This window comes from Mastacembelus armatus, chromosome 22 (genome assembly GCF_900324485.2).
Source record: "Mastacembelus armatus chromosome 22, fMasArm1.2, whole genome shotgun sequence".
Taxonomy (NCBI): domain Eukaryota; kingdom Metazoa; phylum Chordata; class Actinopteri; order Synbranchiformes; family Mastacembelidae; genus Mastacembelus; species Mastacembelus armatus.
Window position 1 is genome coordinate 4,272,679 of NC_046654.1, and position 16,246 is coordinate 4,288,924.

A 16,246-nucleotide genomic window follows, 5' to 3' on the forward strand; every position below is an offset into this window, starting at 1 on the left:
CTTGTCAGTAGTTAGATTAGGCTGACAGTAACAGATGGTCTTATATAGCAACTGTTTATATGGAAGCATGAACTTAGTTGGTAAAGCCTTTTCACAGCAGAAATCAGTATTACACACATCGTGAAAAAAGAAAACATCAGAAAATTAATCTCCATATGTAAAGCAACACCTTACTGTGTTTCTGAAACTTTTCAGATGGTGGCTTTGTTCTCAGATTAAAACTAGAGTCTTTATTCCATCAGGGAACCCAGATTTACTGAGTTTATGGATTTCTTTATATTTCTTTTCAATTTTAGCCGACGGGCTTCAGAAGTGGCTGAAACTAAACAACTTCTCTGATCGTCCCTGTAACTGTACGTGTAGGCAGTTTCTGGTAGGAGAGGCTCTCGGTGAAAGTTTGGCATAGACATTGTGGTTACTGATTGACTGGGCCATTCTGCTGGCCCCGTGAGGCGTGTGCTCTGTGTTGTTTCAGACACGTTGTTCAAAGTACTACACACAGCATCACATGATGTGGTTGAAGACTGACAGGGTGACAGCATGACCTCACAATGTTTTTGTGTCTTTACTGTGTGCTTTGACCTTTCCTCGGTCCTGGTACTAGGGTTTAGATTCCAGGCTTTAGGGTCAATGAGTATTTTTTTCTGCTCTTTGTGGAGGCCTGACATGGAGGAGCTGCACCTCAGCAGCCCCAGTGTGGGGTTTCTTCTTAGCTCCATGCAACTCTGGCTCCTAGAAACAGCTTCACTGGGAAGATTACCTTTTTCTGGACATAGGAGATTTAAGCTGTTCTTTGGTCTCAGTGATGGTAAGGTACTGGACCAGCATTGTGGTTTATTTTGCAGTGAAGTCTTACTGGGTCTGATGGAGATCTGGGTCAGGGGGATGGCAGGGTACTCTGGGGATGGAAAGTGGCTTGACTCAAAACCAGATGAGGACCTGCTCATTGGTGAAGAAGTCTTTTTGCGCCTTCCTGTAATAAACAAGTGCAGTGTGCACAGATCATGCAGATGCCAGTCAGTTGTAATTATGTATTTAACTTAAACATGGCAACAGGAAAAGTTGGAAAATGGCAAATGTAAAAGGATGCCTGAGAAAAGAAAAGTTCAAAGCTAACACTAAATGTGCGCTAAAAATGAATAATGGATGAGAGACAAGAAGCAAGCAGTCAAGTCTGGTAAAGCATGGAGCTATTTATTCCTCATGCTCAACCATGACAGAAGCACACTTCAGATGCTGAGACTTCAGACCCTACACTGCAACACTTCAGTAGTGTTAGAATGAGTTTCACTGATATAAACCATCTCAAAGATTGTCCTAAGTCTTAATTTTAGTGCATGTACAATTATACAAAACAGCAAATTTTAACAAGTATACTTTTAATATTTAGTAATTTTAGAATTATTCTGCAGTACGCAGTTTTCAGGCACATGATAAAATACTGTGCAACACTATTTTACCAGACTAAAAATATACCCACAAACAGGAAAATCGTCTGAGACCACACTGTACAAGTGTGGCTGAAGAAACATCTTTCTCTAACCACATGACCTTTACACATTCACAAAAGCCCTAATTTACACTTCGCAGTCTGACAATTTTTAGATGTACGCCCAACCTAATAACTGTGATAAGAATAATAAAGCTACAGCAAGCATTCATAGGCCTGGAAGAATTATTTAACTATTAAAATCTAGTTTGTTTAAACACTCATCACACCGGTACAGCAGTTACCATTTTCAGCAAATGCAAAACCACCACAGCTCACAGCTGCGGCTCTATTTACGAGAAGACCTACAAGCTGCTCCAAATAGAAACTGTTCAAAGATCATGCTTGTAGAGCTCAGCACTCATCTGCAATAACATAATGTAAGTGAATTTTTTAGCCCCGTTATAAGATAACTTTGTTTTCTCTTCTCCATTGTAATATTATATCGAGAGTGTAATGTTTGTAAAGAAAGGCAAGTAGTGTCAATTCCCAAAAATACTGAACAGACAAAACAGTGACAGAAAAACAGTTTGATTCAATGATGCAGAGCCCGAAGAAAGTATGACTTCAAGAAGATGCTAGCAAAAACAGAAAGCGCCAGAAGAAATATGGCAACAGCAAAGTCTTTCCAGAGGAACATAGGAACTGAATTTGGTGGCTTGGAATGCTTAAGCATCAAGAAGGACTGAAGACCACATGAGTCCTTCTAGTGAAGGATGAGGCAGAGGACAGTGTTCACAGGCGACTCAGACTGTCATTACCATTCTCCAGGTTCTCATTGCTCTCATAGCAGCCCGAGTCCCGTGGGGAGTGTCCGATGAGGCCATGTCTTTCTAGGAGCAGCTTCTCCTGTGAGCCTCCAGACTGACTGCTTCTCTCAGGGTCACTGCTCCCTGCAAGGAAAAACACCACCAACAGAGGGCAGTCAGTCACATCTTATGATCTCAAACAACCATGGTTATGTGTTGTGTACATGGTGGGGTAGACATAACAGATTCTTTATAACTATGGACAGAGAATTATGTAATCACAGCTACATATACTGCTTTAAAAGTGTTTCTCACTGTTTGACTTGAATTTGAGAATGTTTGTGGTGTTGTGTAGTTGTTCTGGTGAGGTAACACAACCTGTTGATTACCAGACCCACCATCGTACTCCTGTAGGAGTTCCACAGCAGTGAGCAGCACAGCTCTGTGCTGGGGGTCTCTGATGTTCAGCTCATCCATGTCCTCCTCCTCAAGTAATTTGAATGTGTCCAGGTCCTCATAGCCATTAAAAAGGAATGTGGGAAGATGTTCCTGTGGAGATGTGAGGATGGATACAGCACAAATAAATTAATAGAAATCTGGGGAATGGATTCATTCAGAACTGCTCAGTTAGTTGGAACTCTAGATGAAAAAGAGGTTATTAGATTACTAACACAGTTCAAACCATAAACTGTGTTTGTATTCAAATTACAAACGAAAAGCTCTACATTTGGAAACATTTATTTTCTTGCTAAGATTAGGATGAGGCTGTTCCTTGCAGACTAAACATGAGATGATCTTTTGAACTACTGTGGCTATATTTAAGCTAAGATAAGATATGCTAGGCTAATCTAAACTAATTGTTTTGTGCTTCAAACATTATCTTTAATATACAGATGTAAAAGTGTATCAAAGCTCAGCAGGATTGTGAGTAAGAATATTTCAAAAATTTTCAAATTCTTCCTTTATAATAGACTTCACACTTCAATCTGATTTGTTTGACCCCTATATGGGATCATTACTTTGAGGTTGATGCGATCAAGAAGCTCCTCCACAGAGGTGGGCTTGGGTTGCCGGTCCTTCCTCCTCCTCCGTGTCTTTTTGGGCTTCACCTCCTCATCATTCAGGACATCCACATATATGAACTTGAAGGTGCCGACTTTACCATTGAGCATTCCCATCCAAGTACCCATCGGTGGTTTACTGATGATATCGATGACATCTCCACTCTACAAACAAGTTTGAGTGGAGCCCGGCATTAGATCATCTCTAAGTATCGTGCGATTTGTTGTAGTGTTACTGTGGTCATACCTTTAGTCTGAGAGAGTCAGTGTCATAGGGACTGGGGGTGAAGTCAGTATGAACCAGAGCTCGTCCACAGAAGGGTCCGTGGTAAGGCAGCTCATCCTCTTCCCCGTCCTCTGACTTCACACTTTCTCTGTTGCTGTTCGAGGAGTCAGTAGTGCCGACTGTCTGACCACCTACACAAACCACAAAAGAAGAATGAGCTGCTTCATGGGCCTGTTAGTATATGACAAATATTTTTTTTTTCTAATCTGACAGAAGAACCAGATATGACATGGGCTCTGTAAACAGAAGACAGTGGTAGCTCAAAGTTTAGACTGTCTCAAAGGCAGTTTAATGTCCTTGAAACATTTGTTGGGTAAAACTTATACAGCTGGTGTTCCAATGCCAAGTGAAAACAAACAGAATTACTTGCAAGTACACCCAAGTCTGGTGCACAGAAACTATATACACAGACTTACTCATTGAACTTTGTCCACTGAGGGAACTCCTCAGGCTTTCCACAGAGCCTCCTGGCTTCAGTTTGTGTTTCTCCAAAGACTCAGAGTCTGTCTGAGGTGAGTGAGGACGGCTGGATATGTGGTCTGGGCTTGACTAAAACAGAAGGAAACTTATGTATGCATAATAATTTTCCCAAAATTACATAGACTACTACACTGACAGATGCTTCTGTACTCCAACTGTACCAAATGTAAATACCTGTTCAGATAGAGAACAGTGGTATCTCTTGGATATATGTTTTCTCATGGTTTCTGTCACAGACTTGACTTTTTTCCCCAAGGAAATACGTGATGTTGGTAGCAACTTAACAGCATCTCTCTCATCTCCATCTTTGTTCTAATTTACAAACAAAAAAAAAAAAACACAAATAATGGCAAATAAACAAGTTTAACTATATGCTCTGATTCAGTCTATGAAAATTCAGAAGAATCACAGTTACATACAGTGTTGTCATTGCCAGACATAACCGTGTGCGCTGAGCGGTTGGTCAGGTCAAATCCTCCAAAGCTACAAGCTCTCTGTGAGAAGAAAAAAAAAAAAAATAGGGCATTCAAGCAACAAATGTAGGGGAAGTTGGGGGTTTCGTTGCTGACACTGAGCCTTTAAAGCACGCATCCAGCCACCACAAGGAAGGAACTACACCACGCGCACCTGTTACCAGTTCTGTCCACCACTCACGTCACAGTTTGAGTTTTTGTTAAAGGTGATTATTTTTAAGCAATGCAAGGGGCCACAAGCTTTCCTGCAGTGACTCCTGCCACCATAGATCCCAAGATCTAAAATGAAATCTCTCAGAACCACAGACTAATTTTAGGTATATTATGATCTCTATTATTTACTGAAGAAATCACTGACTTGTTACTAAATCTAAAACTGGCTGGGACAAACACTGTTTGACAGCATAGAGTATTTCTACATGTATCATCAGCGTGCATCCGTGAGAATGGGGACATTTTCGTGTATGCATAACTTTCTGTGGGTATGGGTATACAGTCCACTGAATTGTGACTTTCTGGGTGGTTCTTTACAGTTATCTCAACCTCAACCAGACTGTGTTTTTAAGTAGAAATCCAAACAAACCCAGTTATTTATTGTTGCCAAGATGAGTTGAAGGTCAATACTAATACCAAGCCTAACTCACTCAGTAGCACCAAAGGTAATGGTGGAATCATGTTGTAATGTACAGGAGGATTATAGATGGGACAAAAAACACCAAACAAAAGTCCTCTGAACTTACCCCATGGTGGGTGAGTGGGCTGAGTATATGCTGATGGAGCTCTCCATCTGTCACTGAGCGAGCAATTTTAGGGTCCTCATCGTTGCAAACCTCTGTTTCAGAAATGGATGACCCACTGCCTTCACCTGCCTCCCTGACCTCTCCTGTTACATTTGTCTGCTGATGAACTGAGCTCCCAGTAGACTTGTCAAAGGACTGAAGGAGTCGTTGGTTACAGCAGGTATCCACACTGCCGGAGGATGGGGAGGTGATCAGGCTGTCAGAGTCCCTGTCACAGACAAGTTGCTCTTGGAGAGCTGAAGCCAGAGAGTTCACAGGACATACTGCAGATTTCTTCTGCACACCTGAGTACAGGAAGGTGCCAGCATCTCCATAGGGAAGCTCACCTCCTTTAGTCAAGTAACGAGAGAGGTTAAACATGCAAAAAATCTCAATAAAACAAAATGTGCCACAATCATCTCATTTCAGATTTGCATTTAAGGACTGTTTTTAATCCATGACCAATACTATTTGAGGATCACTATCATAATATGGAAAATGTAAGCATGCTGAAAAGTGTCATAAAAACAAAAAAAACAAAAAAATAATACAAACCTATTCTTAAAAGAGCACACAGAAAAAACTCTGGTATTATAGTACACGTATAATCTGTATGTTTAGTGACACAGTAATTAGATACAGCATTAATTAGACACTGCGCCACATTCAGGATTGTAGTGTCTCAGGTGCAGTTAATACACAATGTTATTAGCGTAATCAGATTATAGCTGCATGTATAGCAACATTATTGTGGCTTTTCCCTGTATAATAACTACAGTTTTATTACTTAGTAGGGCAGTAAAAGGTGACTTAAAAACTATGATGGCTGAAACAACTACTTGGGTTTTACAAGATAAAGTCTGATGGTTCTTATAGTACCCTCTGCTCCAGGCTTTTTAGACTCGTCAATTCTGATCAGCTTCTTCTTCACATTGCGGGTTGAGTTGACAAGTTTATGAAGTCTCCTGAACGTCATAGATTCCTCTTGTTCGTTGTCTGACAGGTCACAAGGCTGCAAGAAGAGACCCATAATGTGAGAATTACAGCTCTGATAAAAATAATACTACTCTCTTCATCATCAGCTATAGTCTCTCTCTCTCTCTCTCTCTCTCTCTCTCTCTCTCTCTCTCTCTCTCTCTCTCTCTCTCTCTCTCTCTCTCTCTCTCTCTCTCTCTCTCTCTCTCTCTCTCTCTCTCTCACACACATTTTATTTATTATAAATATTGTATACTATAAAATATACACTATATTGTAGTATAATATAGCCCACAGATTTCAAGGCATCTTAATAATGCCCTGCATTTGTGATTTGCATTAAATTAAAAGTGTGCAAAAGCTGCGTATACTCTGCAGAGGCTGCTGCAAGTACCTCTTGTGGTAACTACATGTAGCTTAATATAAAATTGTGGGAGGAAACCACAGTGATGACACCTAATGCGATGCAAACAGCTGTAGCATTTGCAGCATGTTACAACAGACAAGAAAATACTTTTTATATGTCAAAAAGAAAAAAAATGTAGCTTCTTGGAAATCACCCGAAATTATAGTTTGTAAAAATATCAGTGGTACATGCGACGACTCAAGTCACATATGCTAAGGTTTTCTCCTCTGACCACAACATGCACACTATGCCCTTCCAAGAATACTTAATGCAAAATCAAGAAAGAAAGGAGAAACTCAATTTAAGAACAGGCATTTCATAACATTGGTCTACCAGGAGCAAGTTTTGGAAATGAAAGTAGCAACATTTTACCAGAATTGGGTTGCTAATAAAGGCAAATTAAGCCCTGAGTGTTAATTGGCTCCAGTTTCCAAGAAACAGTTTCAGGTCAAAACTGCATCAAAATAATTCAAATCTGGGAGGGGGGCATGTGATTCTCCTCCACAACTGCAAAGAGTGCAAAATGTGATATAGCAATGAGAATGGTGCCACATCAATCATTATAAATCTAAAATATTTGTAGGCAAATATACTTACCTGTTTCTAGATTTGCAGATAATTATAAATCTTTATTGTGAAATACCTTGAAAACTTCAGCCAACCAGAACAATTATCAACCGTTTTCTAATTCATCTAATCAAAATATGTAAGAATTAGCATATTTTATCTCAGAGACAAGAATCTCCCAAAGTGTGTAGACCAGGCTAATTAAGGAAAAGGTTAGCACAGAAAGAGAAAATGAGAGGGAAACGCACACAGAGCAGAGGGAAACAGTCAGGCCATCCAGACAAATCTGAAAAATGTGCCCTGAACCTGAGCCCCCTAATCACCCCACCCATGCATAAAAGAGCTGTGGCCTGCATAACATGGCCCCATGCTGAATCCACCCGCTCACTACAGCACAATAGAGGGTTAGCGCTTTGACAGCAATGAATAGAAGTCCGCCCAGTGCCCTGCAGTTGGGTGAGGGCCCTGAGCTGCAGGGCTTTAGAGGGGCCCCGGTTCATCACCAGGACAGGGGGAAAGTGAGAGGTGCTGTAAACAGCATAGCACTCTTACTCATGCACAACACCCTGACAGAAAGAGTGATTCAGCTTTAAAAAGCAACCAAGATACCCCCAGATTGGGAGCCTAGAGACTTACATTGCAGCTGAACGACTCATTTGTGCTGGAACTGCAGGGATCAGTCCACTGTGTGGGATCATACCTGCATGTCTGTCTGTTTTGTATCTCAAACTCCTTCAGCTGCAAAAAAGAGATGATGCAGTTAACACACATTACACATATATTACTACAGTCTACAGGAGGAACATAGAGAAGTTTTAAAAAAATGTATTAACATTTTGGCCATACACCTAAATCAGAATACATACTTGAAGCTAAATATTCTCACTAAAAACATTCACATAATGGCAGCAAGACATGAGGTGAAGCATCTTAGGGTTCAAGACTTCATACCCGTGCCAGAGCTTCCTCTATAGAGATCATATTCTCTTTCACCATCATCATCAGCTGAATACGCTCTTCATCACTCATAGTAATTTCACTGGCCACAAAACCAACATCATCACCTATTAGGCAAAAAGTAGAAATGTCAGACATGACTAAAAACAATTAACAGCTTTAATTCAATTTTTAATTTAATTCATTTTTATTAAGCTAAAATCCTAAATGTTAAATAAAATGATGCAAATGTGTTGAGGAACAACCCTCCATCATTTACTTTGTGCTACTGATTGAACATACCCTTTGATATCTGACGCAACGATCCTTTCTGAGACTTTCGAAAACTTTGCCAAAAATACTTGTTTTTCTTCTTCCCATCCCATTTTCCTACGTGGTATGATGATTTAGATTATTTTAGAGGACAAAAAGAACATAAACAGCACCAACACACAACACACACAAAAAAAAAAGCCATGTAACAGGAAAACAACAACTTTTAAACTACACTGAATACTACTTATAGTCTCTAAGTATTAAGTTGTGTTGTAATACTCTTTTTAAAAAAAAAAAAGAAAAAAAAAGCAAAAAGCATTTTTTTGTATTTAAACACACTGAATCTACATTGTCATCATTACTATTAAAAAACTCATCTTAAGATGATTGTCTACAACCACTAAAAGACACAAAACATTTTTTAACTTTTAAGTAGCTTTTCTGAACGATGTATTAGATATATTTAACAGGCATTCACATAAAAGATCGCCTTACCTCCTGATCCATCATCAGAGCTAGATTTGTGCACAGGGAACCTAAAAGTCAAACAAAATATTTATTTTGTTTGAAGAGTTTAAATCAGGAAACAAAGCCCTCAACAAGACTGTACCTGTTTTCCAAAGTTACTTTCTTCATTTTCCCTGCTTTCCCACCATCCCCCTAAACATATCTTTATCTTCCAGATTGTGTGAAATTAAAAACGAATTTAAAAAAAGTATCACACAAGCACACCGTCTCTCATGACAGCATCATAACAAAGACATATCAAAGTCGTCAAAACAGATGAAAAAGATTGGTTGCTCTTGGCTGATGAACAGAGGTCAGTTCTCTATGTCCATTGCAGAAACAATAGAGCCTTTTTCATGTTCAGTCTGAGTTTTGCAGCAGTAGCAGCACAAACGTGGCCTCTGCATTCCCTGCACACTTTCACCCTCCCTCTTTGTCTCTCTCTCTCTCTCTCTCTCTCTTCATCTCTCAGAGCTGTTTGTTGTGTATAGTTTCTCTCTCAGCTGAGGGAACCTAAATGTCACTGGGTGATACACTAGTTGATTCAGTGTATGAGTTTGCAAACAGTTCAGACTTATACTGTTCGTTTTGCAAACCACATATTACTGATTATATACAGCAGACATGATAGAGGTTCCTCCTTGACCATACATGTATAACTCATCACAATTTGCAAATTATATACATTAATTACATTTTCCCTGACACTGAAAAGCTGTGGTGTGTCATCTTGTCTTGAGGAACTGCTAATCAATCTAAAAAAGCTCAGTAAAGACATAAGACATTAACTGGATATATGTGATAAGAACAAGAAAACTTTTCCACAATGAAAGAAAATGTAATAATTATCAGATTCCTATGAAAACAGAACCACTCCTAAATATTACTATAAAAATAAAGGAGGATATTACAAATACAGAAAACATCAGCTTCCATCTCGCAGCTCTATATACTATCCCACTAGGGGGCAGTGTAAATTTCCTGAACACTTTTTAATTAATTTATAGAAGATTTATCTGTTGTTTTTCTGTCCAGGTTCAGAATATAGACCTATTTATAACAATAATTAAATCCTTACAAATTTCACAATATCCATGTTTATAAGTTTTTTTTAACAAACCCAACATATCTTCAAGAAAATCCTAATTAAATCAATATGTTGCTTTATCATGAGTCATCAACATAATTTCATCTTTTTCAGCTTTCCAATGACAAAATATGACTAATCCTTGAAACCCTTCGAAGAGACAATAGAGGGAAGGGAGGAAGTTCAGAGGTGGCTGAGAAATGCTTCATAGTGTGACTGGAGGCCACCAGGAAGAAGAGGAAATGCACATGTCTACATTGTAGTGAAGAGATAATACAGGAGGAGCAATCATAGTTCAGCTTTCAAAAGTGATATGACTTAAATAAACAACTGTGTAATATGTAAAGCCTCAACACTACCTATTACCTGGACAAAATAATACACCCAGCCATATTTAATGTCATCTATTATAATATTTACTACCACTTGTCATAGTCCCTGCTCTCACAGATACTTATCCACTAATCAAGCATGCTGGGTCTTTCTTATGTCTGGATATAGATCAAAGTACTTTTACATAAAAAGTTCTTTTTTTTTTTGTTTTTGTTTACCTTCTTTCCATCTCTGGAGTCGACGTGGTGCTGCTGAGTCCAAGAGATTCCTTAAGAAGATGGAAACAGTATGATTATAAATACACACAGAGACAATTCTTCACTCTACTGAAAAATTACATTTAAACGTCACAAAAGAAGAATTTCAGATATTTATTTTTGTAATTCATTGCTCTTTTAAAATACAAATCTTGTTAGAAAAACATCCCACTAGTAACATTTTACAAAATTTTATGATGGAATCTAACAGTAAGGACAGTTTCAAGGCCAGCTCTCTGCATCACAGTCAGTCAAATGTTACTGCTCAGCCTTTAACTTTGGCTTTGCTCTGGATAACCATGACGAAGCAATTCTTTTGGGCTCTTATCAGCCTGTCTGCTGACGTACAGAGGAGGAAGTTGCCTTCTCCAGGGGTCTGACACACTGAGATCTGGACACTCACCTGGATTTGAGAACGGAGCTGCACTGATGTGGCCACTGAGTCAACCTTTCCCTTAACACAGGCACGGGAAGTGGAGTAAATTATAGTGTCATCATAACAGAAATAGATATTTAGCTGACTGAACTGGCCAGCCTATATTATGGAACAACACTACTTAACAGTTACTGTATTAACTGAACTGATTTTGAGAAAATGTCATAAATTAATACATAATAACTTTCTTTACATATATTTATGACAAAGGAATAATGCAGTATTTTTGGAAACAATCTCAGTAGTTGAGTGCTGAGACATTAGACATTTGATCAGCCAACTTCAGTAAGATAAAGACAGGTAACACCGTTTACCATCTCTGCATCTTGCACTACTTTGCGTCTCCGCAGCTCCTCCATCCTTTCGCACACGTCACTCACAGAGGTGCCATAATACTGAGAGTACTCCTGAGCCAGGTCATCAAGGTTCCCCACTGAGCCATCCTGCAAGAGATAAAGAGGCATTTAAACACTCAAAGATATGAGCACACACCAGAAGAGGAAATCAACACCCACCAGAGGTTGAGTGAGATGCCAAGCAGCAGGCAAACACTATAAACACTGACCACTGTCATGATAAGCCATTGTTCTAAGCTTTAGTACTGTAATCAGCAAGACAAACTGCCAGGAAACACTGAGATAAAGCACAAGGAGTGTAAAAGCATCAGAGACGTCCAGCTGTTCTATTGCCTCTGTCTTCACCAGCTTGTTGTCTTCCTGCCCACTGCCCCTTTCACCTCCTCAGTCCTCCTCAGACCCGACCCCCTGGCTAGAGGAAGCAGTGTGTGACACAGCTATGACTCTCACACCGAGCTCTCCTGCAGCCCTCAGCAGTCAACTGAAGAGGCCACAGTGCAGTCTACCATAAATCACAACAAATACATTAACTCAGTCAGGTAAGTCTTTGTCCTAACACACAGCAAACTGTCCGGGATGTAACCCTTTCTAGTTTCCTTAAATTGTGCTACCTGTCGTTATGTGCCTTTTGCCATGTGGGAAAAAGGTCAATAATACATCACTATTTCAGGGAATTCTTGCTTAGTTTTTATGACCTAACAACCACTGGGACCAGAATAAACACATAGGGCCCTTTTCCTTGCCAAGAAAATAACTCACATTCTGGACAAGAGAGGAATTTTAAACCAGATACCTCACAATGTGTCAGCACATTGTGAACCTTTTGAGAGAACCTACTCAATTAATTCTCCGTTTTCTCCAGAGACTTATATTTATATAAAACTAATTTTTAAAAAGCAAAATGCATTCTGAAGACATGTTACTGGATTCTTTTTTATATTATATGAAATCTTTTCTTTTTATAAAAATTACTCATAGATGCATTGATAAACCTGTAATAACCGATATTTTTAACTACACATGGCAGCTGAAGCATGAGGTAAGCACAACGCTGAGATGTTATCATCTCATAAAGTTCTTTAATGAAGGCAAGTTAGCAATTAGCAAACAGTTTCTCATTTCAATATTCAGCCATCAAAGAGCAGTTTTACCATTCATTTAGAGCTGTGTCTCTGTCCACCTGATGAGTGTAAATCCAATATTCACTAGTCTCCACCAACTCCGAAAGGAAATATCTGACTCCTTTTGTTAAATGCTCCACTGTGATCACTAGTTAATCCTTAACTTTGACCATTAGCCTTGTATTGCGGAACAGAAGGTGTACAGGGGATTTTTAGAGCTTCTCTGGTGGAAACAGCTTACTGCTGCATCTGGAAATGATGCCATCCTAGTGGTAAACGTGAACCACAACAGTCACCATTGTCACTAAGAGGAAGCCCTTTCTTGATCTGAGGCGTGAGCTGCCACATACAGCTGTCCTTACAGGGAAAATGTTTTCTCTGTATGAATAAATGTACCATCATTATGTTACCGTAGTGCAGTGAGACAACTTGAGTTGTTCAAGACAAACAAAATATATTAAGATTATATTATGTGCATTAAAACATATAGCAAGACAGTTCCACATCCAGCCTAGTCAAGAGTTAAAACTGGTCAGATGAACAAAAGCTGTGTCTGGTCTTCAGGAACAGTCCTCCAGCATGTCCATAAATGGTTTCACGCTTTATTATTATTATTATTACTATGCTTCCGTCATGCTATAGCCTGAAGGTATGCAAATGTACCCACTGAAATCAGTCTTGTGCACTGAGCAATACTGTGGGCTCACTTGTCTCGTGGCATCATAGACTGTGACTGGCTCAACTGTGCAGAAAAGGGGGGCATTCATTTGGTAAATGACATGCCCCAGGGTCAAAAATGGCCTGAAAATCTGGCTGCTTTTCATACAGTCAAGAAACAAGACTGAGGCCAACTGAGAAGCTCTGCACTGTGCCCGGCTACAGCCACTCTGCCTTAGACTGCCACTGATTCACATAAACAGCCTATTGTAACACTGTCACATGATACTGCATTGCCCTGAGTGCTAATTAAACATTGAGTATGCATACATCCTTGTTACAGATAAATATAAACACATCTTAGGCATAGGAAAACCAACTGACCTGAATGTTAAATCCAATATACAATGTGGAGCTCAATTCTCACAGCAAAAGTTCTTAGAGAATGAGAGTTTTAGGAAAATATTCCAGTGTGTGTTATATTTCCTTCTGTTTCCAAATGAATGGTTTGCAAGCCAGAACTGCTGCATGAAACATCAACCACAGAGGCTTAGGGGTCACATTTCTCAGGCACTGAGCATGTCATAGGCAGACAAAAGATTCATCTGCCCCCAGGTGTAAGAGGGACTAATTAGCGTTTTTACAGTTCCTCTGTCCTATCTCACCTTTCCAGACGACCAGACCTGTGTCAGCAAATAATCTGTATCACTTTATCCTGTTTTGAGATTACTGCAGGTAGGCCTTTCTCCAGACATTAATACCTATGGTCCAGACAATTAAAGACCATAGAGCACCACAGAATGTACTATGAATGGCATCTTACCTAATGATAAATGTCCTGACAGAGTAAACCTTAAACCAATTCTACTATATCCTACAGGTTTGTTAGAAACTATATTCTACACAATACCACATCTGGTCTGATGAAAAATAGTATTTTTGCCAAAAAAGGCTTCATAAAACAAAACAGGCTGAAATATATATGTTTATATCTTATTTGACATTTTCATTTTCAAATTATATCCCCCAAATAGCAAGACATTCTTTTGTCAATTCATTTAAATATAATTCAACATCAGATTTTAGCTCAACAGAGATTCCCATGTTAACATCACAAATTAAGCTATGAAAAACTAAGGTAGACATCTTAAACAGATAAAGTGATGCTTCAAAAGATCATGTGAGAAAAAGCAATGGCTTGTTTAAGTATTTACTACTAACTAAAAGTCTAAATAAAAGCATACAAACCCACAGGGAAAGCTCAGAAATGGACATACATTAGTTGAAAAGTTTCTTTTCAAACTAGGCTATATAAAAAGTAAACATTTCCACAATTAATCTACAGAAAACTATGAGCCCTAACCATAGGAACACATTCCAGTGCAAACACAAAAATACACTCACCACATAGAGGGCTCTGACTGCCAACAGAAGCTACACAGCATTAGTTGTTCTTTATTTCCTCCTCAATGCTGTAAGTGAAAGGCTTCGTTTTGAAACTTAACTCAGTTTAGTGAGTGTAGACAATACTTCCAGTAGAGAAGTGGAGGGGTGTCCGGCACACATAAATCAGAGGTGGTTTAGCTGAGGGAACGTTGGGGGAGTTGCAGCCACATATGATGCTGGTATACTGGGTGGAGCACTCTACTCTGTCCAGCTGTGGGCCACATGAGCGGTATGACTCACATGATCAAATAAACCACCACCTCGCTCTTAGTGCGTCTCCATGTTTTTGTCTGCAGGAGGGTCAAAGCGATGTGTCAGGCAAATACTGGTTGGCAAGAAATGCTGAAAATTGGCGAGTTATGTCTCCCTCTGCTGATATGAAGATGTCTCCCTAACTAGTTTTATATTCTTTTCCAACATTGTACTGATATTTTGATTTTGATTGTAAACATGTTCAATTTTGTTTCTATGAATTATTAATTTAGGTACCATGTGAGTTATCTCATAACAATAATGGTATATTTACTTTCGTGTACATATACTGATAAGTATTTTGTGTATCCTTGATGTCTTAAACATGCAAAAATGAAAATGCATTTTCCCTCATAAAAAGATTTTTGTGATGTTTAAAACGGTCTTTTTAACATCCAAGTTTGCTATTTTGCAGGCAGGCAATAGCAAAGGTATGGTGCTTCTTTGTACATTCCTACAGCTAACTGTGAATCAGTGGAATAAAATCAACTGCAGAAAATCTATCACTTTCTCAGTGTGGCTACCTACACTTGTGGCATTATGCGCACTCATGATACAAACAAACCGGATACTCACTCATAAATCACTGCTCCATAGCACTACCAGTGGTCAAAAACTCAACATTTCAAGTTTTCCTATCATTGAGTAATTGTGGAGGGTCATCTTGCTTAAAGAAACTGCTAACCTAAAGAATCTCATTAATTTGGCACTTAAACTTTCTTCTAATCCCAGAAACATCTAATACATTCTGTATATTCAGTATTTCATTCTAAGCTAAATTCTGTGCCTGTTTTTGTCAGTGATTAAATAAATAAAAAGAGAACACGACCTGCTGAATCTGTATACAGCATATGACAGTAGTACACACATAACCAAGTAGTCTAAATTAAATACCAAACTAGGTAGATTACACTTCAGCTGACACATAGGGCTTTCTCATGCCAACACATACCTCACAGAAAAGAAATACAAACACAATAGGTAACCATACGAAGTGATAACCAAATCCAAATGAATATTTAACAGACATTAGGTTCTGTACATCACAAGCTTTATGAACACTAGCAGTCTAGACACCAGCAGGTGGCAGCAAAAGTCTACAATAAAAGTATTTTGTTAGTTACTGAGGTATGTCATTGATAGAAGGCTGATAACACTAATCTGTTACTGAAGTCTGATTTTAATGTGTCCAGTATACTAAAAAAAAAATAGTCATAATAAAAATGAAAGAGTCACAAAGGCAGCAGGGACGATACAGACATATTATAAACATACAATGAGATACAGTAAATATCCCTTTTGTTTACAGCAGAAGCA

General features: G+C 38.9%; 1 protein-coding gene across 4 annotated transcripts in view; it reads right to left on the bottom strand.

Moving 5' to 3' along the window:
• Window positions 1-100: 100 nt before the first annotated feature.
• sash1b (SAM and SH3 domain containing 1b) overlaps window positions 101-16,246 on the bottom strand; it is a 37,468-nt gene continuing 21,322 nt past the window's right edge. Inside the window, exons 1-18 of one of the 4 annotated variants that reach the window (XM_026301382.2) lie at window positions 14,636-14,828; window positions 11,412-11,540; window positions 11,065-11,115; window positions 10,623-10,672; window positions 8,973-9,013; window positions 8,505-8,591; window positions 8,217-8,329; window positions 7,902-8,003; window positions 6,197-6,329; window positions 5,279-5,667; window positions 4,485-4,559; window positions 4,240-4,377; window positions 4,002-4,134; window positions 3,547-3,716; window positions 3,258-3,464; window positions 2,637-2,787; window positions 2,251-2,382; window positions 101-973 (exon numbers count right to left, since the gene is read on the bottom strand). In XM_026301382.2, coding sequence (XP_026157167.1) covers window positions 231-973; window positions 2,251-2,382; window positions 2,637-2,787; window positions 3,258-3,464; window positions 3,547-3,716; window positions 4,002-4,134; window positions 4,240-4,377; window positions 4,485-4,559; window positions 5,279-5,667; window positions 6,197-6,329; window positions 7,902-8,003; window positions 8,217-8,329; window positions 8,505-8,591; window positions 8,973-9,013; window positions 10,623-10,672; window positions 11,065-11,115; window positions 11,412-11,456 — 2,760 coding nt within the window. In that variant the 5' untranslated portion in view covers window positions 11,457-11,540; window positions 14,636-14,828 and the 3' untranslated portion in view covers window positions 101-230. Of the gene's footprint in view, window positions 974-2,250; window positions 2,383-2,636; window positions 2,788-3,257; window positions 3,465-3,546; window positions 3,717-4,001; window positions 4,135-4,239; window positions 4,378-4,484; window positions 4,560-5,278; window positions 5,668-6,196; window positions 6,330-7,901; window positions 8,004-8,216; window positions 8,330-8,504; window positions 8,592-8,972; window positions 9,014-10,622; window positions 10,673-11,064; window positions 11,116-11,411; window positions 11,541-11,612; window positions 11,803-12,604; window positions 12,715-14,635; window positions 14,829-16,246 lie in introns of those variants that run through there. The other 3 variants (XM_026301376.2, XM_026301392.2, XM_026301368.2) reach the window with 3 other exon arrangements.